The sequence below is a fragment of the Penicillium antarcticum genome (assembly GCF_028974205.1).
Source record: "Penicillium antarcticum strain IBT 31339 chromosome Unknown utg000008l_segment0_segment0, whole genome shotgun sequence".
Lineage (NCBI taxonomy): Eukaryota > Fungi > Ascomycota > Eurotiomycetes > Eurotiales > Aspergillaceae > Penicillium > Penicillium antarcticum.
In genome coordinates, this window is record NW_026695306.1 from 26,906 (window position 1) to 53,116 (window position 26,211).

General features: G+C 47.9%; 9 protein-coding genes across 9 annotated transcripts; 3 read left to right on the forward strand and 6 right to left on the reverse strand.

Moving 5' to 3' along the window:
• Nucleotides 1-532: 532 nt before the first annotated feature.
• N7508_007549 (putative MFS maltose transporter) lies at nucleotides 533-2,303 on the reverse strand (the record flags this gene model as incomplete). The annotated part of the gene is made up of 4 exons (XM_058465613.1): nucleotides 533-1,113; nucleotides 1,164-1,501; nucleotides 1,557-2,035; nucleotides 2,085-2,303. The coding sequence occupies 4 exons, from the start codon at nucleotides 2,301-2,303 to the stop codon at nucleotides 533-535; spliced, it is 1,617 nt and encodes a 538-aa protein (XP_058316941.1).
• A 4,718-nt stretch (nucleotides 2,304-7,021) lies between these two features.
• N7508_007550 (uncharacterized protein) lies at nucleotides 7,022-8,075 on the reverse strand (the record flags this gene model as incomplete). The annotated part of the gene is made up of 2 exons (XM_058465614.1): nucleotides 7,022-7,604; nucleotides 7,660-8,075. The coding sequence occupies 2 exons, from the start codon at nucleotides 8,073-8,075 to the stop codon at nucleotides 7,022-7,024; spliced, it is 999 nt and encodes a 332-aa protein (XP_058316942.1).
• Nucleotides 8,076-9,938: 1,863 nt separating this feature from the next.
• egl2 (putative endoglucanase) lies at nucleotides 9,939-11,410 on the reverse strand (the record flags this gene model as incomplete). The annotated part of the gene is made up of 5 exons (XM_058465615.1): nucleotides 9,939-10,699; nucleotides 10,747-10,844; nucleotides 10,901-10,965; nucleotides 11,043-11,254; nucleotides 11,314-11,410. 5 exons carry the CDS (start codon nucleotides 11,408-11,410, stop codon nucleotides 9,939-9,941), a joined length of 1,233 nt encoding a protein of 410 aa, XP_058316943.1.
• A 1,602-nt stretch (nucleotides 11,411-13,012) lies between these two features.
• Nucleotides 13,013-14,635, reverse strand: cbhB (putative 1,4-beta-D-glucan-cellobiohydrolyase; the record flags this gene model as incomplete). The annotated part of the gene is made up of 1 exon (XM_058465616.1): nucleotides 13,013-14,635. One exon carries the CDS (start codon nucleotides 14,633-14,635, stop codon nucleotides 13,013-13,015), a length of 1,623 nt encoding a protein of 540 aa, XP_058316944.1.
• A 1,018-nt stretch (nucleotides 14,636-15,653) lies between these two features.
• Nucleotides 15,654-16,511, forward strand: N7508_007553 (formyltetrahydrofolate deformylase; the record flags this gene model as incomplete). Its single annotated transcript, XM_058465617.1, has 1 exon — nucleotides 15,654-16,511. One exon carries the CDS (start codon nucleotides 15,654-15,656, stop codon nucleotides 16,509-16,511), a length of 858 nt encoding a protein of 285 aa, XP_058316945.1.
• A 497-nt stretch (nucleotides 16,512-17,008) lies between these two features.
• N7508_007554 (NUDIX hydrolase) lies at nucleotides 17,009-17,587 on the forward strand (the record flags this gene model as incomplete). Its single annotated transcript, XM_058465618.1, has 1 exon — nucleotides 17,009-17,587. One exon carries the CDS (start codon nucleotides 17,009-17,011, stop codon nucleotides 17,585-17,587), a length of 579 nt encoding a protein of 192 aa, XP_058316946.1.
• A 418-nt stretch (nucleotides 17,588-18,005) lies between these two features.
• N7508_007555 (class I SAM-dependent methyltransferase) lies at nucleotides 18,006-19,442 on the reverse strand (the record flags this gene model as incomplete). Its single annotated transcript, XM_058465619.1, has 8 exons — nucleotides 18,006-18,126; nucleotides 18,182-18,610; nucleotides 18,660-18,872; nucleotides 18,922-19,047; nucleotides 19,094-19,135; nucleotides 19,186-19,215; nucleotides 19,264-19,320; nucleotides 19,372-19,442. 8 exons carry the CDS (start codon nucleotides 19,440-19,442, stop codon nucleotides 18,006-18,008), a joined length of 1,089 nt encoding a protein of 362 aa, XP_058316947.1.
• Nucleotides 19,443-21,287: 1,845 nt separating this feature from the next.
• Nucleotides 21,288-21,731, forward strand: N7508_007556 (YjgH family protein; the record flags this gene model as incomplete). Its single annotated transcript, XM_058465620.1, has 1 exon — nucleotides 21,288-21,731. One exon carries the CDS (start codon nucleotides 21,288-21,290, stop codon nucleotides 21,729-21,731), a length of 444 nt encoding a protein of 147 aa, XP_058316948.1.
• A 993-nt stretch (nucleotides 21,732-22,724) lies between these two features.
• N7508_007557 (M81 family metallopeptidase) lies at nucleotides 22,725-24,236 on the reverse strand (the record flags this gene model as incomplete). Its single annotated transcript, XM_058465621.1, has 1 exon — nucleotides 22,725-24,236. One exon carries the CDS (start codon nucleotides 24,234-24,236, stop codon nucleotides 22,725-22,727), a length of 1,512 nt encoding a protein of 503 aa, XP_058316949.1.
• Between the last annotated feature and the right edge of the window lie 1,975 nt (nucleotides 24,237-26,211).

A 26,211-nucleotide genomic window follows, 5' to 3' on the forward strand; every position in this document is an offset into this window, starting at 1 on the left:
CACTCATCCACGGCACCCAGGCCAGACTGAGAGAAGTGAAAAATAACCAGAATAAACTGCAAACCCATAATGAGAAGCTGCAAGAGGAGGTTCTAGCGCTACGGTCGCAGGTAGACGGACTGAACGCACCAGTAGATGAGAATTAATAAGCAGGGGTAATAATTCATACGCAGAGTCGACCCGCACTCAGATCCACAGTGCAGACTAATGCTCCAGCAGGTCACGTGATTGGACAGCACTCACAGCCCGAGCGAAGCAAGGGCAGAAAGCTTGTATACGTAAACCAGACTCAGCCATCCTGCTCTGTCCGGATCACGAGGTATTAGCCTCTTGAAACAGGTTAACCAAAAGCAAGCCTAGTACTGTAGCAGCCACTACCGACGAGAGTAGAGGATGCAGTACATTCCGCTGTGATCCTCACCCTTCAACTCTTCTTTGAAATTACCTGTAAGTATCCAGTGAGGAACTCATCTCTACCACCCATTCCTGGACAAGCAGAACCACTCAGGCTTCTCCGAACAGCAATTTCTATCTACTCATCATCGCGGATATCGATGACCGTCTGCTTCCATTTGCGAGCCGGGACATGACGCCGGAACAGAATGTCGATCTCACGGAAGGACCTGTGCTTCATCTCTGGAACCCAGATCCAAGACATGACGGTGCAGAAAAAGGCGGTCCCAGCCCAGACGTAGCCGCTCTTGCCACCCAGGTTCCACTTTTCAGTGTTGAGCATGTAGCTGGCAAGGAAGATGCAAGGAATATTGACCAGATAATAGGCACCTCGTCCAATACCGGTTGTCAGTGGCCTAAGACGAACGGAAGATGTCTCGCCGATGATGACCCATGAGGCAGGAGCGGGTCCCAAGCAGAATAGGACGGAGACGATCAAGCCAAGCGATGCTTGCGCATTGCTAGCCGCCTTACTTGCGCCACATGAAGCCGCAATACCGAGCGCAACCAAGAATGCGCAGTTGATGAATTGACCATAGACATAGAGGGTGCGTCGGCCGAGGTATGTGGTGAGGACCCAAGAGAGCATGACCATTATCCACTGGAGGGCAGAAGTGATGAGACCAAGTGCAAATGCGGTGTTGTCTGCCATGCCGGCCTCTGAGCTGGTGTTAGTCTGTTATGGGGTTGCAGGAAATGGCTCGACTCACGTTTGAAAAAGTAAACCGCTTGGTTAGCAATCAGATTGCCCGTCAGATTCTGAGATGCGTACACACCGCACACAATCAATGTGCGGTAGCGATCGGTACCTTTCCACAGTTCAGTGAGACTAGGCTTCTTCTCAGTCTTTTCGAGTTCGATCGTGCGACGCATCATTGCGACTGCGTCAGCGGGGTTATCATTTGCACTCGCGCGTCCAAGGCGTTTGACAGCCTTCTCTGCCTCAGCCAGACGCCCCTTTCGTACAAGCCACCAGGGCGACTCAGGCGCAAGGAAGAGTAGGATAGCGAGGGGGGTAGGAAAAATCCACTGAAGTGCAATGGGAACTCTGGGATGACTGTTAGTACAGTGCTCCTCGATGGCATCTATGGGAGCGGACGTACCTGTACGCTGAGGAGTCAGGCTTGGATTGGTAGTGGTAAGTGATACCGCCGACTATGATCGACCCAATCGCCCAGAACATCTGCAACATCTGCGTCGCTGGAGCTCTCAATCTCATTGGCACAATTTCGGCACAGTAGGCGGGTGCATTGGCAATGAAAATGCCCCACGGGATGCCTTCCAGGATCTGGGACGCGAAAAACATCCCCTGGCTGTTGCCGAAATAGAAGATGAAGATGAAGCCGTTCAAGAACATGAGACCGCCAATGGTTGCCCATCGATATCCAATCCAACTGGTGATGGGACCTGCGACGAATACACCGATGAAGGCACCGATTGGCCCGCTACACTGGAATGCTGACTGCCATGAAGCTTCGATAATCCACTCTTTATTTTTTTCGCTGTATACACCAAAATGCTCGGCGAATTGAGCTGTGGCTATGAACTGTCCCATTAAGAAAACACAATATGACTCCATGATCTATGGCAACGTTAGAGAAATGATCTGTCTATCAGGGGCAAGAGCTTACAATGGTGCATGACATCACGAATGCCCACCAGCTGGCAGCGGGATAAGCCTTGACAGCCTGGAGCACAGTCATATTATGTTCGGCCTCCTCGGCCTCAATGGCGCCCGCTCTGTCGTAGTCGACCTTCTCGCCGACATCGTAAAGAGGCCCGCCTATGGAAGTGGGCTGCGCCTCGACCTCCGACGCTGAGGTCTGTTTCTCTGTGATGTCACTATTCATGTTGACGATTTCTGAAAGAAACGGGTGAATGAAAGAGAGGCAGGCACGACTGGGGGTTTCAGATCTTTATACCTGCGACAACATGCTTGTGATGGTGATCCCGATCTTAGCTCGATTGGGTGGAGCTTGCTCCGGACCTTGACCTCCTCAACCCAACATCTCCACTCATAAAGGTCATTTTTCCGGGCACTACGGTAGCTGCGTCGCTTGATTATGGTGGGCTCTTGTCGAGCGAAGTAACCTGATAGGTACTAGCCGGGAGAAAACGTACTGGTTCCTTTGCGGGGTCTGCTGAAGTGGCAATTTGGTGGTAGGGTGTGGTGGTCTGCGTCTAGATGTGGCGTTCCATTCGCCGGAGAATTTCCTAATTTGGGTCGTAGGGGAGAGTTCAGAATCCTCCCTCCTTCAGCTAGTGCGAGGCTTGCCTGTGCGCCGTCCCAGGTTTTTCTTGTTGTGCACTCTGAAATCCGAACCTCCTGATACCCTACCAGGGTGGTTCAATTCTGTTGAGCCTATCATAATGAGCAAGTAAATTTAACCGAGGAGCTGGGAGAGAATAAGCGCTAATTATTAGTTAGCGCTGTGCTTGACTCCGGGTTTCGAGTACCATGGGCAAATCTTCAGTAAACGTGACCCATTCAGAATGTCTTCGAACGCTGGCCTACGAACATGAAGTCGGATGCTTATGATGCTTGATCTCTCTATCGCTGTAGAATACCATGCTCAGTGGGGGACAATTGGACGTGCAGGGTCCAAGATAAATATTATCGATCCTTAAAGAACCTGATGAATCCGAGAGTCAGACACGGCTCGGTGTTATCTCATCCGCGCGCTATGGGCTCAGCCAGTATTACCCCGGACGGTCATTACCCCGCGCCATGACCCCGGACGGACCCCGAATCTCCTCCAATGGAGAAAAGAAGAAATACCGAAATTGGATACTACAAAATATGAAATTAAATGAGAAGGGGCAGTACGGTATGTGTGTGTAGTTCATTTACCCTGACCCCTCGTCGAAGTTGAGACCTTGGATTGAGGTCCAAGTGTGATAGTCATTCTCTGACTATGCGAGTAGGCGCGGTAGCTGCCCTCTGCCCAGAGTGGTGATGCAGCAGCCTAATAGGCTGCCACTACGGAGTACTGTAGATCAGCCCATCTACTCATCTTCCCCAAGATCTATCAACTTCCCAAGTTTTCAGCTAACTAGCTTTTCATCAGACTTCCGTATGACCTAAGTTGGGTCGAAGGTCTCGACCCAAAACCCAACCCGGACCCAATACTGGGGCCCCAGTAAAACCCAATCTGGACCCAACTCGACCAAACTTTTGCGTACTTTTGATCTTAAAGCTGCTTGGTCATTAAAATAATATACTATTTCTTACTTCTGTTTTGGTTCATACCTTGAACCACTATACTTTCCTAGCATGGGCCCTTGGAAAAACGAGAAATATGTCTGCAATCTAAAACGGTAGTTCTTCCTTGTAGTTAATTACTTATTCAAACTTTAAGTTTAGGGTGAGAAAGTAGTGTTTTGGGGAGATTATATAGTTAGTCTTAATATTTGGGATAGGTAAGTTTGAAATGGACCTTGACCTTTCCCATGGGATGCCTCCCATGGGTAGACATCGCCAAAGCCCACGCCAACCCGAGCCCAACCCCACCCAACCCGCAAACGGGTTGGGCTTTGGGCCCAGTTTTTGAGCCCACGATGGGCTGTAGCTTTGCTTATGGGCGCGCGGGCCCACTGCGGGCCCCCTGTCATGACCACTGACTAACCAGTGAAAACTGGCCTGAGGCGTGAGTGCATGCCATCCACCGATGTATATACTCTACAACTCCATGCATTAAAATTTGCTAATCTCCCCCATAGGCTTTCAGTTTAGTCGCACACTTCAACTCCAAGAACAGTCAGACATCTCTGTGGCCAATAACTTAGCGAGATGGCGTCCAGTCCATTATAAAGCCTCCCATATTGGCTCCTCATGCAGAGCTACTATGCGACGCATGGAATAAGTTTATGCCACAACATGCCAGCGATTACATACCTCCGATTGTGAAACAAGCCGGGGCTACTGACAAATTAAACAGTTGTGGTACTCTTCATTTTTCCCCTCAGATTTACTGAGTATATAGCATCACCATCATGCTAAATTAGCGATTATCGCAGAAGGGCGTATACCAATTGGGGCCTTTTGAATTTGCAGTGACTTCCAAAAATCGGTGTCACCATCTACACTCTTCGGTTGTCTTTCGAGATCTAGTGGAAACCTCTTAGTCTATATTGGGATTGTTTCAAATGAATCATGTCCCCGAGACTGATCCATACAGTAAGCTAATAAAAAGTTTCAAGGCGTCAATTTGGTAGTTTCTAGGTGGAGAAGTCCATGCCGAAACCCGTAAAACCGCTTAGTTGGATGTTTGGCCAACTTTCAAATCTGGAAGGGGCTATATGTCACTCGCATTACACAATCCCAATTCTCTCACTCGCTTGCTGGCGTTCCGTGTAGAAAGACAATGGTAAACTACTTGAGGAATGTTCATAAAAGCTTCACAACGCCGTCTCTGCTTTAAGTTTCGTCATTTAATTTCGCTTATAAATTCTGGCCATAACAGAGGCGACTGCGAGGCCTACAGTGAGGGATACAATGATTATGATTCCTATACAGTGAATCTGAACAATGACTTGACCAGTATAGATATAACGCTGGGGAACGAAGGAGAAAACATATAGACGGTGTATATAAAACGGGTTGGGTTACATCCTTGGGACCAGCCCATGTTTATCCAGCGATGTGGCATGTGTTAGAAATACAATGTTGCTCTAACATTTCCAACCCTTTCAGCGCCTGTGGCACTTAGATAAACACCATCATTCCTCCGAATCCAATATTCAAAGGCAATAGGGAAACCAATCTCATCGTGCACTTCTCATTAAACAGGCTCTCGCTAGCTATGGGAATGTAATAAGTCTTCAATACCAACAACTGCTTGTGATACCCTTGTGAGTAACATTAGATTTTTTGTCATAAGTTGCTCCTCAGCTTAAGAAAGGCTAAGAGGCGGCAGATCATACACTCTTGTGGGAGGAACTGTCGAGGTCGAAGGCAATCTGTCAATATATTGATTTTCCACCAACGGGGATCGCAGCAACGCAAACCAAGTTTTGCAACCGTCCATTGACTGGTACCGGCCTAGCTCTGTAGCTACCTCTGTTACTAGCGCAGGAGACAGTAGATCCCCTCAAAGCATCATGGATGCTAGAACTCTAGGTTCATCTCCATTAAATGGGAAACAGAGAGCAGTCGAATCCTCGATTCTCCCACGAAAACTGGGGACTCAAGAGGTGAATTGGAAAAGCATTTCAAAAGCTGTAGAAATCAGCACAAAGATTATAAACAACACCATTCAATATCTACAGGCGATATTTGATTATATCTCATCTTTCGACATAATTTGCTCTAGGGGAATGGGCCATGATGCAACTCACCACATAATTGCTACTTAAGTATATACAAAGGTCTTACCGCGAGCAACGGAATGAAATCACATGCTGTTTCCGATTTCCTTTCTGCACAGACACTAGGAATACATGGGCCGGATTTAACCTGCCGCGGATGAGGAGCGGCTGTATGATTGAGAAATTCCTCCTTCTTCTTAGCTAAACTTTGTAGCATGACTAGCCATTGCAACAAGTTGAACATGGCCATGTAGGTCTCAAATGCAGAATTATCATATATTGAAGCAGCTTTGGGACTTCCTCCCAAGCGCTGAAGCAAAGCAACAGATATAGTATGGACAAAATATTAAGGTTCAATCGATTGAATATGACTAGGTGCTTGGAAGCGCCGTCGACCTCGAGCACCTCCTGGACAGCCAAGCTCGGAAGACGAAGGAGTTGTCACGAGAGGGAAAGAATCGCAACGGGGGCCTCAAATTAGCAATTGTCTTCCAAGCTCTTCGCCTGGAGAGTCCACGAGTGACCTGCATTGAGATTACGGCAGATAGAAATCGAGGGAGAGCGGCAGTTCTAGGTTCAATAATTGCGGCGGAATTTCTCTAGGCAGCGTATGTTCCTCTCAGAGAAGGGCAAACAAGGGGGAGGTAGGAAAAGCAAGCTCAGCAACAGGCACGGCTGGTATGCGAGCAAAATTAGCACGGTACGGACTAATTTGAGCTGCATGGTCGGTAGCTTCGGTAACACTTGTGGATTGTCGCCGTTGCCGATACTGTCGTTGAATCGTGCGAGCCTTGCGCCTCTGCTCCGCGGTCCATTGTATTTAGGGATGAGAAGCACAGGATCCACCCTCACAAAACAAAATCCAGAGGGTAAATGTAGGAGCAGCAGTGTATAAGTTCAGCTTGGACTAATCAAGGATACTAGGTTAAATAGATCAAAGAACAATCTCTGACCAAATTAATTTAAGCTAATAACAAGCAAAAGTGTTTAACTTGGCACCATTCCAAAAGCGGTTTACCTGTCGCCCGAAACCTTACCTTCAAAAAGTCCCTAACTTCGGTACCTTCGTTTGGCCCACCCAGAGATTTGGAGACGTTTCAACTGCGAATTCCGACTGCGCAGGCCTTTTCTGATTTCCGTACATGAGGTCAATTCACTGTGACCCCCTGATGTGTCTCTAGTTCTAGGCTCTAGCTCTAGTCATAAATTGCCCGTTAGATATGATCAAATGATTAGATTTAAACTCCTAGCGGCACCATAATCAGTACATTTCTTCCTCTTCATTGTCACTATAGTCACTAAAGTCGTCCGCTTTCCCAAGAGATAACACCATCTCTCTCCCACTATCACATCGCTTTTTCCAAATCATATTCTTGCCATCATCGCTCTGCGAATAGTGATTGGCACTTCCGTCTGAAACCTTCCGCTGCAAATCACGGAAGAAAGTCTCCGGAAGCGCAACCTCGACTTCAAGATCCTTGCGCATTCGCGAAGCAATCTCATCGATGGAACTGATAATTCTTTCTATCACGGCAGGATCTCGATCTTCACGGGCCTCGCTAGAGTGCAGAACCCCGAGGGAGATGTATGAATGACGCAGCGATGGAAAGCGGTTTTTCAAATTGAACCCAATTCTTTCAAGTCTCCGGTACGCCCAGTGTCGCGTCGCAAACTCCATAGCCCACTCAGGTAGGTTGAACAATTTCCCATCCATCATAACTTCTAGAGCTGGTATGTGAATCAGATGTTTTGCTGGCAGTACCACGTCTATATTCTCCAATAAATCTTCGTCATCGAGGAAAAAAATGTTGGTGGAGTAGAGAATGTGGGTACCCTCCATGTGTCTGGGCATTCGTTAAACCGAGAAGGGGGTGCTGTCAGTGGTTGTCAAGGACTTACCCAAGCCGAGAACTACAGAGCCAACCGATCACACCGAGCTGACCTGATCGGGGATGTGTGTCCTGAAGTGCAAGCCTGCAGTCGTCGTTGACTGGTTTTCGATTCGGGGGACGATCGCAAACACGACCGAACCATTCAAATCGATCGGGATTTCGTATAACATCCCCAACCAAAGCGTTTGCACTTCTTGCCCCGCCGGCAAGATGTAGATGAACTCTGCAGTCTCCAAATGCCTGACGGAGGATGCGCAGTCGTAATTCTGGAGGGAGGAGATAAAAAGGACTCTCTGCGACTGCTTCATAGAGATTCTCAGTTGAGAAGTCGCTTGGCTTGTGTTTGTGAAGTCTTTCCCAAAGCCATTTGCGGTCTCTTGGGCCGATGTTGTTGCCAAAGCGATAGTCGTCGGGGCTGGCCATGTTCCTAAAGAAACACCTGGAAGTTCTTCGTTAAGAAGCTTAATAAATCTCCTGGGAAATTTTCACGTCCGCGATCGCGTGGATGAAATCTCAACTTCCCGGCGCGGGAGTGTGTTCCACAGTGGGTCAAGGTTTGGGGCAACAAAACGCCGTGTTGGCCAGACTATACCCTATTGAAGGTTCAAGAGACACACGAAAGGCCTTCGAGCCGACAGGCAGCACATTTGAAAAAGTCAATTACTGATTCTGATGCATGGCTACTGTAAACAACTGATATCGATAAGATGGAAGAATAATGAATATATATCCAATGTCTATAGCCTAAGCTAGCTACATATTCAAACATTCGTGGTAGTGAGAATGTCATTTTAGTCCAGTATCAGTTCGTCACATATAGGACAATGGGACAGGCGCAAGTATCATGATTTCCGGGGGAAAAAGTGGTAAACGTAGGTGGTCAAACGGCCGATCAAGCTATAAACGCGGCGCCAAATTGCTCGCTATCCACGTACATTTTGTTTCGCATCGAGCTGGGCCTCTCAATCAACAAGCATCCGTCGTATGCCGAAATATTTATCTCTCTTCTCCCCTTTCCGTCTAGTGGATAGAGAAGTGAAAACCTCTAATATGTAGTTGAGAGAGACCCTCAGCGTGAGTCTCTTTCCACGACAGAACTGACTCAGCCACATCCGGAGCTGTTCCCAATAAGAGCCTAAATAATGTCGGGTTTGTTGAAGTGCTTGGTCAGATCACGCTCAGAACGATCATTGACTAACACAACAATCACTATGTTCATCGACCCTAACTCTCTTGTTAAGGGAGACTTTCTCTCGAAGGAGAATTTGAAGTTTCTGTTTTAGGAAAAACTGCCAGCTGACGGTCGGTGCTAATACTAGGCCTTCTTCGGTATCTTTGATCACAGCCTTGTTGTTAAGGGTGACTTGCCAACCTATAAAATAGTGGGTACGGCTTAGCGCATCCTTGTCGTAGATCTTGTCTTCTTCTTATTCAGGTTCCTGCAGCAGAGGTACAGTATTTGGTCGAGGCTGGCGTACGACGTTGAGCTCATCGTCAAGCAGGGTAGATGGGTAAGTACTACAGTTGGACTGTGTAGCATCAGTTTTCTTGTCTTTTTGAATAGGCCTTGAACGGGTTTGAAAATGTCTTGCTAGGGTATATCGTTTAAAGCTATTATATTTACTCGGCTAGTGGACTAGAGCCTGTTCAATTTGTTCGAGCTGTTAGGAAAGGTACATTCCCTGTCTTCATCCACAAAATGACTTAATACTTGGGGGCCAACATCGCAACGAAAATTCTAACCGTCGTCGTGAGCATCTTTTATATGGCTCCTTTTGTTCTTGAGTAGTACGGAAAGTGATATTGACAGTGAAGTAGGTGTGCTAATGAGAGATGGAAAGTGACCGACCAAATGGGTATGAAAATTGATGAGCCTGGGAATGAGTGAAGAACTGAAGGTAGGATGAGCCCAAATCCACGCCTTTCATGATTTGCATTTGCACCATCACTCACCTTGATGCTCACTCACGTTTATAGGCACCCCGATATGTGAGCGTTGTTGGGTCACAGGTGAAGCTCAGAGGTTGAAGGGTAGAGGTGTGATCACGAGTCAACGCTATGGAGCAATAATCTAGAACTTGTAAAGATATCGTGTCAATGCTTTGATGAACGCCACTACACTGGATGGAATAATTTTCACATGATTGAAATTTTCTCACAAATCAAACTGCTATGTAATCGTTGTTCGAAAGAAAAAAAGCAGTACGCCTCAATCGAAGAATCATATCTCAAGAGATTTCCATGGAGATCGATACTGCAGTACTGCTATCTGTATCTTTTTCAACCCTATAGACACTGCGAGTAGTAGTCATTCTGCTTCTGGCAGGTGTAAGGGCTGGAACAGGACGTAGCTCCGTTCCATCCAATGCCACCACATTGAGAATAGTGCTGAGCTACCGCTGTCGATCCAGACGCTGTTGTAGTGGCTGTAGTCTTAGTAGTTGTCGTACTTGTAGCTTTGGTTGCTGTGGCCGTAATAGTAGCAGTGGCAGTGGTTGTAGAAATCCCACCGGCTGAGCCTGGGAAGTACTTCTTGAGAAGGTCCATGTAATAGACATAAGCAGTTCCTGAAGGAGGCTCAAAACTATAAATATAGTTTCCCCACCAAGGGCCAGCAGCCCACCAAGTTGCACCGAGCCAAACGTCACTGTTTGCTTGCAGGTATTCGAGCATTCCAGTCACGGCACTTTGACAGACGGAATTAGCGCCTCCCGCAAACTCTCCAAGGAATGCCTTTTTTCCATTGTCTTTGAGCCATTTCGTCGCGGCGACAACACGCTCTTGGCCAATAGTTGAGCTAACACAAGTTTCTGAGGTGCCGGAGCCATCGGAGTCGAGATATTGGTGCATCTCATAGATGATCTTATCTTCCGGGTCTGTCAGATTCTTCATATTGTCATTGACGGTGGCCCATGTCCAAGCTCCGGTCCAAGAGTTCCCTTCCACAAATATGTACTGCGAGGTGGCACCAGCTGCTCGAATAGCGTCGATGGCGGCTTGATTGAGTTGTAGGACAAGCATTTGATCCTCCGAGTTGAATTCATTGTCTGAGAGGTTAGCGGAATTGACAAAAATTGAGAAAGTCCTCATTTACTTGTATCAAAAATGACTTTCTCGTTTGATGCAAATTCTGTCGCTAAAGTTTTCCAAAATGCCGCAAAATCACTTGTTGATGAAATGATGCTACCATAGCTAGAATCGAGTTATGTCAACAGCAACTTCATGGTTTGCGGACCATGGCAACTTACTAGCGCCCATAGTTGTGTGGATCAAGAACAGCGTAAGCACCAGTGGAGGTGATGTAGTTGACAGTCTATTTTATTTACCAAATATCAGCAAATATCAGCATTGTAGAAAGCCCGGCTCTGTATGTCGCCAAGATTTACGTACGTTTCTCAAGTCTGAAAGGTATGTTGCATCCATACTAGACGTCAGTGTTCCTGGAACTAATCTTTCCATAGCAAAAGCTACGCGGAAGATATTCATTCCATCACTACGTAGAGTCTGGATTGCTGACGTGGATGGCCACATATAATCTGTTCCCAGTACTCCTGGAAGATTCTGGTTTCCAAACTCTGCACCGGACTCATTGGATCCAAACCCTGCAGGATAATTGATCAATATGTGAGTCTGCCAGATGTGTATAATACTCATTACTCACAGAGGAAGGATGAAGCCCTTTTGACTAGTGATTTCCCAGGTGCGGCGAGCACAAGGCTAGCTATGCTCAGTGTAACAAACAGAGGTGTGAAATGCATCTTGTTCAGGAAATTGTGATTTGGTTTAACAAATTGGAAGAATCGATAACCCCAACTAAGTTATATCAACTTTTCTTGGAGACACGAACGGAAAGACTGTAGCTAGTTAATACAAATACCCTTCGCAAAGCCAGCCAATCGTTTAGTGTGCTGGGGTCAAAAAGGAACCCCGCATAGGGAATGATGCCCCAAGCAGCGTCTTCATAGACCCGTGCTTGCGGCCTATTCGGGCCGTCTACCGTAGATAATTCTAATTCAGAATACTTTTATGGTCATAAAATTTTTTTTTGATACGGAAGAAGAAAGGGACAAGGTGAACACCAATTTAGGCACGGCGTTGGAGTCCCTGGTGGCTGAAGAATCGGAAATTACTTATGCATGAAGGAGGGCACCACTCTAGGCGCTAGGTTCGACAGTGCGGCCGTGCAGAAATGTAAATGCGGGGATAAGCACGATTGGTGACTTACACCAGAAGCTAAGCGAAAGCGATCGCATCATTCTCGTGAGGCCATATCACAACAAACCGGACAAGACTGAGCTACTGTGTCCGTGATACGGTCAGTCACAATATGCTAATCTCGATGCATGGCTCTCATATCCCTCCTATTAATTATTGTTATTCATCTGCCAGTTACCATGTGCTGTTAGAATCTGACAGTAGCAAATGAAACGTTGGTGGTGGGTATCACTGTAGGAGAGGAATCCACATTACGACAGAAATATACAAGCTTCGCGCGCAATCTTGGCTAGAGGTTTGACTGATTTATCCAGGTGTTAAATAGCCTCCGCTTTACTATTGAACGAGCAAATTTTTGTCTAGTGTTCAGAGATAGACACCTAGTCATAGAATACCTAGGCTTAATCTAGGGGCCTAGCTCCTATGCATTGGTTGTGAATTTGATTGTGAATCTCAATGTAGCGGTTTCTTTTTCATGCGACCCTGATAGACAGTCATATGCAGCTTATATCCCCGAGAACGCATAGCCCCCTGCAGATTAAACGATCACGCACCTACTCTGCATGGAACTAACGCCCGTGTACGTCAGTAGGGTCCGGATATTGAGGTTTCTGTTTAGCGTGCAGAAAGGTCAAGCGACGTGGCTTGACTAGTCGGAGTATTCTCCGCATGGTGGCTATTGAATAATTTCTTTAGTGTGAACTAAGATATCGCCACAGGCGCCTGTTACTCTAGGGTCCATGTGAACTGCTCTGCAGAAGGCGTCTGGGTACATGGTATATGCATTAAGTTGGCGCATGGTACTACAGTAAGGTCGGAAAACCAGGCAATGAATGTTATTTTGATCTCAGTTGGGAAAGTTCATTTCACTATATTTGCAATTATCAACATAGATATGAGTATCATACATTGGAAGAAATTCATCATCACAAGCCATCCGAGAATCTTGGGCACAAATGTAATATAGGCAAATACGCATTCAATTCACTAACGCAGTAGAACTCATATGATCAACGAACTTAAATAAGCAATCTAACAAAGAGCGTAGCATAGGCTTTCCTTCGCGTGTTCTGTTCTGTTCTGTTCTGTTCCGGTTTCCTTTCCTCTCCCTCAAGCTTTTCTCCCTCAAGCTTTACACCAATGATCTACAAGCACTGAGAGTACCAATCGTTCTGCTTCTGACAGGTGTAGGGGCTGGCGCAAGTAGTCGCGCCAGTCCATCCATTTCCACCGCACTGCGCAAAGTGAGCAGCCCCAGTGGTGCTCGATCCTGCTGTGGTAGTTGTACTGGTAGCCTTTGTGGTAGTACTGGTTGTCTTTGTGGTGGTAGTACTGGTGGTCTTTGCGGTGGTAGTGGTTCCCGAGCCAGAGCTACCTGAGTTGTAGGTCGAGCCGATGGGACCGACCTTGATATTGGAGTAGATCACATAGGAGTTTGCGTTATTCTCCTCCACATCAGTGGGTTCACCAGAGGAGATGTCACAAGAACCGCGAGCAGCACCCGGAGTGGTAGACGAGGCAGTAGTTGGGTAGGTGCTATCGAGCCAGAGCATGTTGGCCGCGTGATCATCCCAAAGGCTCATCACAAGAACCATGCCTTCGGCAAGTCCGGCGCCCATGCCTGCAAGACCTCCGTGTTTGCTGAAAACGTCGGTATCTTTGAATGCGGTCTTCTGGGCAGAGCAGAAGGAATCGGTGATGGAGTTGCCAGTCACACCACTGATGGTAGACGATGACTGCGAAATGACCTTTCCATTTTGCACGTAGAGGCGCTTGATTTCTGAGAGGGTGCCTGAGGATGTGCCGTCGTTGGTGATGAACTGAGTCACCACCGTGAAGGGAGAAGTAGTGTCGACAATCTTGCTCGGGCCGTAGAAAGACTGGTTACCCATTCGGTACGGGTTGAAGTCACACCCATCTGGATCGCAAGTGCCAGCATAACGTTCAGCACTGTATGTGCCACCACAAGCATCACCTTCACATTTGACCTGAGTCGGGGTGTCGCATGGATGAGGCGTAACAGCATTTGAGATCGAGTTGGCTTCCCAAATGTCCATTTCGGCACAGCACGAGCCGTACTTGCCAGTGCCAGCATTGACATCATTGGAAGATGGCTCCCATCCTTCCACATTGGCGGCCCCGTCGATGAACTTGAGATCGCGCGGGCACTGGGAGTCACAATAACCAGTACCATATTTGGCGCCGGCTTTGTTGGCTGGGTGTTTCGCCATACCACCATCGGCGTCCATGGACACAAAGTAAAGGGCACCGTTCAGACCGCAAGGGAGGTGGGATACATCGACATCAAATGTGAACTCCTGGTTCAACAGCTGGAACATTTCATAGGAACTGTCATCCTCCATCAAGTAAAGACGAGAGCCAATGTTTTTCTGAGATGCCTGGGTGACAAAGTTCAGTCGCAAAGAACTACCGCTGGTGGTCACACCGTACGTTCCTGAGTAGTCGGCACCTTCCACGGCGCAATTTGTGGCGCAGGTTACATCGTCAGGGCAAATTGAAGTATCCCACGTATTGCCGTTGTAGCAGTTGGTGTATCCACTGGTGGAGTGAAGCCAACGCCAATTCGCGTCGATGACAACTTTGCCAGATTGCGAAGTGCAGCTGCCTCCGCTGGTGCACTTCTGCCAGGTCAAGGACGGATGGACTTCAGCGGTATTGGTGCCAACCTGCTGCGCCTTTGCAGTGCTTAGCAAGGCAGCGAGCAGTAGAGCATTCTTGTAGATCTTGAAGGAAATAGCAGATGCCATGATGTTCCGAGACGATTTTGGCTGCAATTGAAACTTGGAAGGTTGGGAAACGTTAGTGTGACCTGGATACAGGAGCCTTTTATATTCCACTGTGGGCTACACAACGTATGAACCTCGCCGATTGAAGATTATGCCACGGCTCGACGGCCCGGATGACCGCACGATGAGAGACTATCAAATTTCCTAATGGAGACATGCTTTGAGCACTCCGGGGACACGGAGGGACTTCCCCAGACCCCGCGAACGAGTGCTGGAGTGGGTTGAACTCATTTCCTGCAGGGGCACTTTCGGCCTCGGTTCTGGCTAAATAACAGTCAGCCATCTTGGGCACTGTTCTGACCCTGGGTAAGTCAGCTCACAATCACCAGATCGGCCGCCTAATCAGTTCCACACGCAGTAGCGGCTAAATAGTCAACCTTCCGGTTTGAGATGTGCCAAGGACTAAGTGTGCATCCAAGATATGACATCGTAGCATATCCGCATGCGGTATGTTTTCAAGATCCGTGACCAGGTAGTCACTGCCCCGGTTTCTGAGGGATATTGATCGCGGGGCAGTCAGCGTTCCAGTCGGTAATTTGGGTGGCGTTCACTGGCTCATAGGGGGTGCATTAGCGTAGTCAGGGGTATTAATTCGACAGTCGGGATTCATTGGTAAATGCCGAGAACAGTTCTGCCAATGTATCTGCACATCACAGGTTCAACGGGGGCAAGTGGCTGAAAGTCGCGTAGACTAGTGGCAGGAGGGGGTCAGGTGACGGGAGTTATCTATCTGCAGTGTGATGTAGGTGCTACAAACATGGTCACAGATGCAAGGAACGAGACGATGAAGAAGCCAAAGACATGAACAAAGACGAAGATGAAGATGAAGTTGAAGTCGAACAAATAAAGATGTCGAGTGGACCTCGGGTACGCCGATCTCCGATGACTCATCAGACACAAATTGCGGTTTCGAAGACAATTTGAGATCTCGTCTTTCTCGCTCTCCAATTTTACGGATTCAACACCGTCTCTTCTCAACATGGCTCCCAGTTTTATCCTTACTCTCTCCGGTCCTGACCGCGCCGGTATCGTCCACGCCGTTACTGCGTTCCTGGTGGAGAACAACCTCAACATCATCGACTCGTCGCAATTCGGTGACCCAGTCTCGCAGCGCTTCTTCATGCGCACTCAGTTCGCAGCTACTACCGATGAAGTTCCAGAACTCGGGAAGTTGCGCACTGCATTCCAGCCCACTGCGCAGTCCTTCTCCCTCGACTTCGAAATCAACCCCACCATGAAAAAGCCCCGCGTGCTGATCATGGTCTCTAAGATCGGCCACTGCCTGAACGATCTGCTCTTCCGTCAATCAACTGGTCAATTGAGCATTGAGGTTCCTCTGATCGTGTCCAACCACCCCGATTTCGCTACCCTCGCCGCCACATACAACGTTCCCTTCCACCATCTCCCCGTTACTGCGGATACCAAGTCCCAGCAGGAATCCCAGATTCTGGAGCTGGTGCGCGAGCACAACATTGACTTGATCGTGTTGGCCCGTTATATGCAGGTTTTGTCTCCTACGCTGTGCGCTGCCATGTCTGGACGCATCATCAACATCCACCACAGCTTCCTGCCCTCCTTCAAGGGAGCCAAGCCCTACCATCAGGCCTACGACCGTGGTGTCAAGATCATTGGTGCCACAGCTCACTTCGTCACAAGCGACCTTGATGAAGGCCCAATCATCGAGCAAAACGTTGTCCGGGTCAACCATGGCATGAGCCCCAAGGAGCTGACCCATGCCGGCAGTAACGTCGAGAGCAACGTTCTTGCCACTGCGGTGAAATATGTCACTGAGCGTCGAGTGATCTTGAACGGACACAAGACTGTTGTCTTCAACTAGAGCAACAATGGCTCACGAGCGAGCAATTTACCATGTAGATTTGGCCACGCATACTCCAAATCATTGAGTGACTTTTTCGTGATACCTGTATGGTCGCTATTATAGACGACTGGGACAGCTGGTGCCCACAGGGCATTCTGCGCCAGACACATTCAGATTCAAAAATAGAACAAAAGATTTCCACTTTCACTCTGGTTATAGTTGTATCGTCTTGGTATTGTTTGCTGGCGATATACTTGTCCTCGTTGTCACCAGATGAAAGACAGCAAGCTCGGTTGTGAATGTAGCTCAAGGCACAAGCTCCAGAGATCTCAGCTGAATCAAAAACACAATGGCTGCCTTGTGAAATGACTGATATTCTCTGTCGCGTGACTCAAACCGTTCACATGAGCTCGTAACATCAAAACATCCTCTCTCCCCCCCCCCCCACCTTCCCCCCAACCAAACCCTCCCTCTCTTCCTCCTCTCCTTCCTTCTACGACTCTGACCTCCTCGTCATGTCGTATTCTGTTGCCCCTCATCTCAAGTATTTCGCGGTGCGATTTGCGGACTTTGCGGATGCCCGTCCCGAATTTGACGCGTTCGGGGTGGGTGCCTACATTTTCTCCGGCGACCGCGTCCTTCTTCTTCAACGTGCACTCACAGACTCTATGCCTGGTTGCTGGGAGGGTCCGGGGGGTGCATCGGAGCCCCAAGACGATGGAACATTACTCGATGGAGTTGTACGAGAGGTACTGGAAGAGAGTGGGTTACATGTGACGCGTATCCTTGAGCTGGTCGCAGTCGATTGCTGGGAGCATCATCGCCGAAGTGGAGGCAAGATGCGGATCGCCAAATATTCATTCTTTGTCGAAGTTCGTGAAACGCGAAACTCGCTGGGGGAGCAGCTATCGCCACTGGAGGTCCCGGTACAACTGGCGGACACAGAGCATCATGCATTTGAATGGGCCACAGAGGAGGATGTCCGGCATTCTGTTGAATCACAAGGTCGATATAAGTTCCCTCTTCCTTCAATCGGGCATCAAGCCCAGAATATCCTGCGCGCTTTCGAACTCAGGCGACAAAACAGTGACTGAGAACATGTATAGCCTGTGGGGTTCCCTGGGGGTACTTTTTGTGTAGGCCTTTTTTGTGTTCCATTCTAGCATTTCAATTGACATCCATGTTTTAATCCGTGCCTCTCGTAGCTGCTTTGGAGCTGGATGAATTATATATTCCCAAATAGATCCCAAATAGATTGTGTCCGAAATGAGCTCTGAAACTGGATGTTTTGCTCCAGGACTACATGGATCACATACTGATTCAAGCTAGAAATTGCATCTATGTTACAGGCTTAGTGGCATACGAGGGTGCTTTCCGGTTCAAAAAGGTACATTAAGTAAATCCTATTCGTAGCTGGCATGATATGTACACACAAAGGTTTGACAAGAAGCTTGTCAGCAATAAAATATCTTTCAAGATTACTCCAGGAGGGAAGACTAAAGCACAGTATGTTCAAAACTTAACCTTTGCTGATCCAGAGCTCGAACCGCCGCCAGCGGACTTTGTCGACCTAGCTTTGATCGCCTCGAGCGGGACTTCGCCAGGAAAGGGTTTTCGGGCCCACACTCTTCGCCTGCAACGCAAGTCAGTGGTGTGATGAAAGAATACAAGGGTCAATCAACACTCACGTCTTATGATATGTGTGATAATGAGGGTTCTTCATTTCCGAGCGCATCTTAGCGCAGAAGACATGAACCTGCTCTTTCGTCCATGGCTCAGGCTCGCCGTATTTTGTCAGCAGCCACATACACCAGCCCTCTATGCCCGACATCCAGTGTTGGATGTTGACCATACCCGCCTCTTTGAACTTCTGGTCTCGCGGCCATGGGCCCAGGGGCCATTTGTAAACCTTTTCGTGGACGTCCACAAATCCTGCTTTCTTGATACTTTCGCCCATGGTCATGACAATATCACAGGGACGCCCAGCGCGTGCACCGCACGCTTCCATAAGCGGGCCCCAGTAAGCCAAATTGCTATCAGGGGGTAGACTTCCGTCATCGCTTTGAACAAATGGACCAGCTTCAACTTGCTCGATCCAACCTCCAGGGGCCATTTTCCTATCACGACGTTAAACAGGACAGATGCCACTGGAAAGACAAAACTTACTCAAAGCACTGTTGGTAGACCCGGTCCCATTCGCGCTGGTCAAAAGACCCTAGCATGTTCCGCATATGGATCAGGTCAAATTGTTCGCGCCAGGTCCAGTCTTCTAGAATGTCGTCGACTTCAATCACACAATTCGGTGGCATCCAAGTGACGGGGGGCGGGAAAAGATCCACTCCCCTCACGGTTGCATTCGGAAACATATCAGCGACATCGCTTGATAGCATTAGTTTGTGATTGATTTGTAGACGGAATTTCAACCTACATGGCCCACGTTCCCTTGCCAGTCCCGATATCAAGAACCTGCAAATACTTTTCTCGGTCTGCTCCAATCGGCGAGCGGAACAAAGGATTTTCTCGATCTGAATCCAAGATAAGATCCACGAGATGTCTGTAATGGTTAGCGGGCGAGCTCCATGCCGGGAGGGTAAACATACCCGGCTTCATAGGTCTCAAATTGTTGCTCATCAGATGGAATACTGCAAGAAGATCAGTTGCAATCCATGATCATGATTCGAAGTTCACATACAGATATTCTTTATCCGAAAGCGACTGATATCTATACATTTCGTTAGCAGATGAAGCCTCACCGCCTTGTGGTACTCACCGCCTTCCGTTGTCTATCAAACCGCGATAAATCGAAGACCCGATCGACGTGGTCTCCCTAATAACGCGTGAGCCCCTTTTTCTTCTTTTCTCCCTCTCCTTAACTCACGATTGCCAGTCATCGGGACTGTAGGTAGCATCTCGGGCATACAGATCCGGATCTACAGCGATGGCCTCCATTGCGAAAAGGTTGCAAGGAGAAGAAGGGTCAGGGATCGGGAGTTTATTTAATACAAAGACAGAGCGTTGACCCTGGCCCCGCACTCGACTTTTTCCCGCCTAAACCGAGCTGATTGGGCGCGGAAAAGTACACCCCCTCCACGCGGAAGACAATTGTCAACCCGTTATGCACCTGGCCAACCTTACGTCGCCCCACCCTGTCGCCCTTTTCCTTCAGGATTTCTGCTATTTTTACGTAGGCATATATCGGATTTTACACTGATCAAATACTCGATTTGTCTGTACGATTCGTAATCCCACCCTAGCCGCACCTGCATGGAACTGTCACGGGCCCGAACGCAATGGCAGACATGGGCCGCTTCTTCACCCTACGCCATGCAGCTTGTCAATTTTAGGTTGTATATCGGCCTACACGACGAACTTTTGGTCACTGACTCTTCGTCTTTTTGTTTGTTTGTCTTTTCTTATTCCTTTCCCTTGACGTCGCATTGAGTAACTCGTATTGCAACGACCGTAGAAGGCTTCGCATTTGCTGTTAAAATTCGAACTGGCATCGCCTTTTGGGGGATCTTGAAACAAGTGCCTTATCAATTATGGCTTACCCTACTTTCTCCATGTTAGTATGTTGGCCCAGTTCCTAACTAATCCGATCCATCAAAAGCATTAGGACAACGTTTTCAGTTGGTTGCACCGCTCAATTTAAGGTGACCCGCGGAGGGATACCGATATATATCTCAATCCATTTCAACCACGTAGTGCAGCGCTCGTTCTACTGTAGCTTGGCTTTCCTCATTGCACTCCTGCTAAATGGCTATGCTTGCCATGCGCACTAATTTCACATCCAATAAATTGAGTGTTCGAGCATGTTGTTGTTATGTTGCCGTGGCACTAGTTTACTGTAGTTTTTATGATTTTATGATGTTACCCATACCAATGATTTCATAAGCAGGGCACGCCTAACGCTCTCCCTCCTCCTCCCTCTTGTTTACATCTACAATACCTGACAATTGGTGTGCCGAGGCTCGGATATACATCTCCCGTCCAATAGAAGTTAGTAATGACGGTGGACAAAAGTACTCGGCCTATTCATAGCAGCGGATCACAAACTTACGTTCCGCTGGGGCTAGTGGCACAAACCCTCAAACACGATCACACAAAAAATACGATGCGTCAGGTTCAAATAGCTAAATGAAGCGACCCGCATAGTTCTCCTGCAGATCAGCGTCTTTTGCAGCACGGGCCTGCCGCAATGATGAACACACAAGTGTCATGTCAGGCAATTTGCATTACCTATTCAACTCCACCATCCGTTATGAAGAGTAACGTAAATGAATCGCCTGGCTCTGCATATTCGATATGGCAAAAGTACGATGAAACGGTTCCCTGACAGCCGAGAGTGCGCCTATGACCTGAGTACCCAGTAGACTTTTTATCACCTGCAAGTTTGGAAACAGTGTGATGAAGTGCAAGTTTGGAACAGTGTGATGAAGGCAGTTTCTCTGCCTATTTCTTCTTTTATTGATTTTTCCCCTCTCAGGAAAAAGTACCGCATTGACAGTGTCCTGGTTTATGGACGTGTAGAACCTTGCCAATTTCATCGCAATTGTTGTGGAAAAGGTAGACTCTGTGCTCTCTCATTATCTTGGTTGGGGCATCTCGTGACTACAGCTGCCACACAAACATGACTCATTTGTATATTTCATCGGCCCAGCCCCACGGCAAACATTGGTGACCATCACGCATTCAAACATTGTTGAAATTTTGCTCGAAGGAAAGTTACTTCGTACGTTTGGTAGAATTTCCGTTCAAAGTGTACGTATTGTCTGATTCGTAACCAGATCCGCAATGGCTTCCAAGCCAACAAAACACTGTTTTGCTACGCCCTCCCCCTACGAAGAGCAAATTGGATACTATCGAGCCGTCCGTCATGGGAACCATATTTTTGTTTCCGGGACAACCTCCGTCGACCTTCTTTCTTCCGTGAACACACCGAGAATATTGTTCCCAGGTGACGCCAAGCAGCAAACCCGCACTGCACTTCAAGAAAGCATCAACGCGATCCAAGGCCTAGGTGGTAAGGGCGTGGAAGATATAGTCCGTGTCAAAATGTATGTCGGTTGTCACGAAGATTGTGCGGCGGTCGGCGAAGGGTTTCGTGAGATATTAGGCAAGCAGAACCAAGGAAAATACGGTCTTGTAGGAGCAGCTGCCACTATGATTGTGGTCAACGGTGGTTTCATCAACAAAGATATGCTTGTCGAGGTCGAGGTTGATGCAATAGCTGGTTAAGGCTAATCAGACTGCCTGTACGACCCTGATTCGATCCAAATGTACTCGACAATCACATTGAATCCATCTAAGCATGTCTAGTGGAAAGTCTGAAGTGGATTGAGTCTACATAGAAATGTCTACCGATTATGAAATCATCAAACTAGAAAAAATAGTTCTCCAAGCTTATTCATGATCATCGTGTCCATGAAATGACAATTCTTATATGCTTCAGGATGTTCTTTCATCACAGTGAGTCATCCTCCGCATAAACTAGATCTAGGAACCCAGCCAGCACCGTATCAAATTTGCCAGGCAGATAAAATATTGTTCAAGTTGATCGAAACTGGAGGAGAGAAGCTGTCTGAAGCTAGGTTGCATTGGTTGCCTGGCTCCGATGAAATATTGAACCGTCACGTCATAAATAACACAAAAGGAAATGTTATGATATCTTTTCAGATTGCTTTCCAAATGGGTGTGTCCAGATAAACCTTGCTCAAAAGAGCTTTGACGCCTGGAAGGCTTCCCTTCTACACTTTTTCACCCCTTTTATTTCTAGCAGCATAAAGAAAGCACGCAAGCCTTTCACATTCATAGGAGCATCCTTTTCACGGACCGGTAGCTCTAGTGGGGTCCATCGACCGTTATCCTGCCGACCTATTGACAACGACTGGCTGGCAATAATGGATTGCGAAGAGTATCCAGCTGCTAGTGAAGTGGAAAGACTAACTTGGCTTAGCCATGGATAATACACAGTATAAACCTTCAAGGCTGGATCTGGGAAGCCTTTTTGTGAGTCAAATAGGTTTATTAAAGCAAGTTCATCTCACACTCTACTGATGGCGGACTGCCTCCAATATCATTACAAAATCACCGTGGTCACTCAGAGTGCAACATTCACGTGCTCAAACTGGGTGGTCTGTTTCCAACACCGTCAAAACACTTCGGCCAATTGCGAACCATTCACAATTTCTGATACTAAAATTAGTAAAGCATAAAGTTGTTGGAACCATCTTAGTTCAATGGCTGGTTTGAAAAAGGGATGATCTGTGCACTGAGGTCAGGGTCGTGGGAAAAGTCTTGGTCAAATGGCCACATGGGCCGGCGTATGCGATGATGCCCAAGCCGCGGTAGATCCTGATCGACACCACCCGGAGTGAGAGCAAGAATCCAGTCGGCTGCCATGTCGAACAATTCTGGTTCGAGGTATCCGATCTTCACGATGACGATATCTGATGTTCGAGGTCTCAAATCAAGCTCGAGAAAGTCCTTCTCGAGATGATATGGCTTCCGACGTCTGGTCAAGATCACATAGATATTTTGAACTTGCAGAACAGCTTCGACCTCGGCATGGATATCGCCATATTTGATCGAATGAACTTTTCCCGTCATGGTAACAGGCCCCGAGTGAATATTATCGACCAAAGCACCTGCGGTGACGGTCACCGTCGCACCAACTCCGGCATTCGCTATGATGGCCAAAGCCTCCGGCCCGGGAATACTTGCATATATTGCAGTTGGGCCGCCTTCCTGGCAAAATTCGGCTCGGCCTAGCAACTGGATCAGGCCATAAGTCACGTCCCCTGCTCCACCGGCGGTGGGGTTGTCCCCTGAGTCTGAAATGAAGAATGGCCTTGATGACGACAAGAGTGCCTTGTCAATAGAGCTCTGAAGAGATCCGCTTGGCGCCACAAAATGAAACTCTTTGTGTGACTCCCAGAAGAAGGAGGCAAGTCTCTTAGCTTGCGCAATTATGACGTCCTCAGCCCATCCAGTAACGACTACCACGGCGTGGTTGCGCGGTTCATCGGCCCAAGCATAACCAACCCATATGGCGGCATCTAAAACATCCTCCAGGGCTTCCACTTCAGGTATAAGAGCGTAGAGACTTTTTGCGGGCTCGATGCGAGTTGATGTCTGCTCTCCAGGCAGGAGGATTGGAATTGGAATCCATGCTTTCAATGGCCGTTTCAATCTGCCAGTGCGGGATCCCAGTACATTAACAAGGTTTCGGCAAGCGCGCTTTTTTGTTTCCCAAGCATCTTCATGAGGCGCCATGCGATAGCATGTAATCAGGTCGGTTTGATGTGCTAATTGGCGAGACACATTTCCGTGTAGGTCCATCGATGTCGATACCAGAACATCAGGGCCAATGACAACCCGAATGCGGCGGAGAAGCTCTGCTTCAACATCGGCCATGCCCTCAACGCACATTGCTCCATGAATATCAAACCACAGTCCGTCAATGGGTGTCGTGGCGACCAAGTCAGTCACGCGTGCAATAATCTCGCTGCATAATGATTCGAAATCAGCTTGTACCACGGTCCCTCCAGGAAGTGCATGACCGATAAGTAGACCTTTCCATTCTGCAGCCTCTGCAAGTGGAGTTCCGACATGAAGAAAAGGATACTTGTCGAGTATTTCTGTGCCCCGACGAGGATGAAAGTCTGCGGCCAGTGTCCGTGCTGGGGAGAAGGTGGAGGTTTCACAGGCGAGTCCTGCAATAGCAATGACTGGGCGCGACATGATAAAAGTGAGGACATGTAAATAGGCAAGTCACTGTAAAGTGGATGATATCGGGACGGTACCATGGGTTGCATCCACAAGTGGATACAATACGATACATGTATTGTACTCTGGCACGTGACCCCGGTGATGGTCTTGTGTGATCCCGGGGGCTTGGCAGGGTTGTTGGTCAGACTTTTGGATGCCTGGATGCTAAGGCATCTACTTGGGCAAGTGATATAGACCTACTTGGCAAGCCTGGCATGTCAGTTATGTAAGTAGGATTTATTTAAATAACTAGCTGGCAGCGGCCACATAATAAAAACCATGCGATCCACACAGTATCTCACTTGTCTGATGCTTCGGAAACAAGTCGAAAAATGATTTCTTGGCATTAATACCTGGGCCCTTCCTCACTAGAACTCCATGGGCTGACGCTGCTATCCGGAATCTTGGGATAAACTTGGGTTTTACTTCTTAATAAGATGATCATGGACGCATCGGATTCAGGAACAAGCACACGAGCCGCACACGAACCTCTACTTAAGTACTCAACATAAAAGACAATGTAGTTATTGGGAACCCTGTTGAAGCGTGAGCAAGCCGCAGCAGTATACGCTTTTTAAGCAGTGTTAACTCGACTATAACTGGAACTATCACATAAAGAAAATGTACGTGCCTCTCATATATGGAAACCTCAGCCTGTCCTCGATCTTTACCCCGTGGTTCATTGCCAGACCGTTGGAGATACGATCCATACTGTCACAAGTCGGACCCCCGTGGGAATAGTGGTGAGACGTCCACTCACGCGACCCCAGCTCGGAGTTAGCCTTGTCCGGTACAATTCAATTCGGAAAATAGAGGTCGCTCTCCCTCCATAGAGAGGTAAAGCATCCGTAGCGGCCATCATTCAAATAAAGCATATCTGGTAGCTTGATTTCAATACCAACCTGAGTCCCCCGCTCAATCACCCGACAGACCATGGTAAGGAACAGATGTGCGTAGAATCGTCCCGAATTTGCGATAAGAGTCACAAGAACTTCGCACAGCAGTCCTACAATTCTCTCGAAGTTGGGGTCATCAGCCGCCTCCAATGTCTAACAAGTGCATGTCAAATCCAAGAGCTTTCCCATTGTTGAAAACACACCTGAATTGCTGGACCGCGATGACGGCGTTGGGATCAGCCGCGCCTGCCTCTAAACATTGCTAGAAGGAATTAAATCTTCCTGTTGCATAGTTAATTCCTAGGGACATAACTACAGACACTGGTCACTTTCAGCCCCAAGCTTTGCGCCCTTCTCAGCAATGCCCACGTAGCCTCCATGAGAGTTCCGAATTTGGCACGCAGAGGGACCCTGGCAATCGGCTCCTGTGCATGAATACGCGATTTTGGGATTGACTTTCTGGATTTTGTGCAACTCATCGATACTAGCGTGGGTGCCGGCTTGTGGGTACGAGCAAAGATAATGCGTTTTGGATAGACTCCAATATCCAGGACTTGCTCAATCTCTGCGAGAGGTACAGTCAAAGTGGGCACCCATGTCTGCTAGCAACCCCAGAGGTCTTTGATATGATTTACAATTTACCGCGGGCTTTTGTAGCATCTGTATTCGTGAAGTCGAATTCAGGTTCACTGGCCGTAACAGGATTGCGTTCCAGGCAAGTTTTGTATTCTTAGACAGATGTTACACCAAAAGTTTTGATGACTGCATCAACGCAAATTGCCTACCAAATTGCCCTGCAGGTTGATTTCCATAGACGAGCTCAAGAATGTTTCAAGGATGCTATGCGAAAAGGAAGAAAAACATTTGGCCAGGGTCTCTTTCTTGCAACGTCCAGGCCGCTTACAATGGACTATACCTCATCCCAAACATACTATTCTTTGGGATTTCGTCAAGCATTGTGAGCGGTAGTAACATCGTACTCACTTATTCGCGAGCCTCCCGTTTACAATTGGACAGATGTCGCGCAACATGCTGGCTAGAATGAACCAATT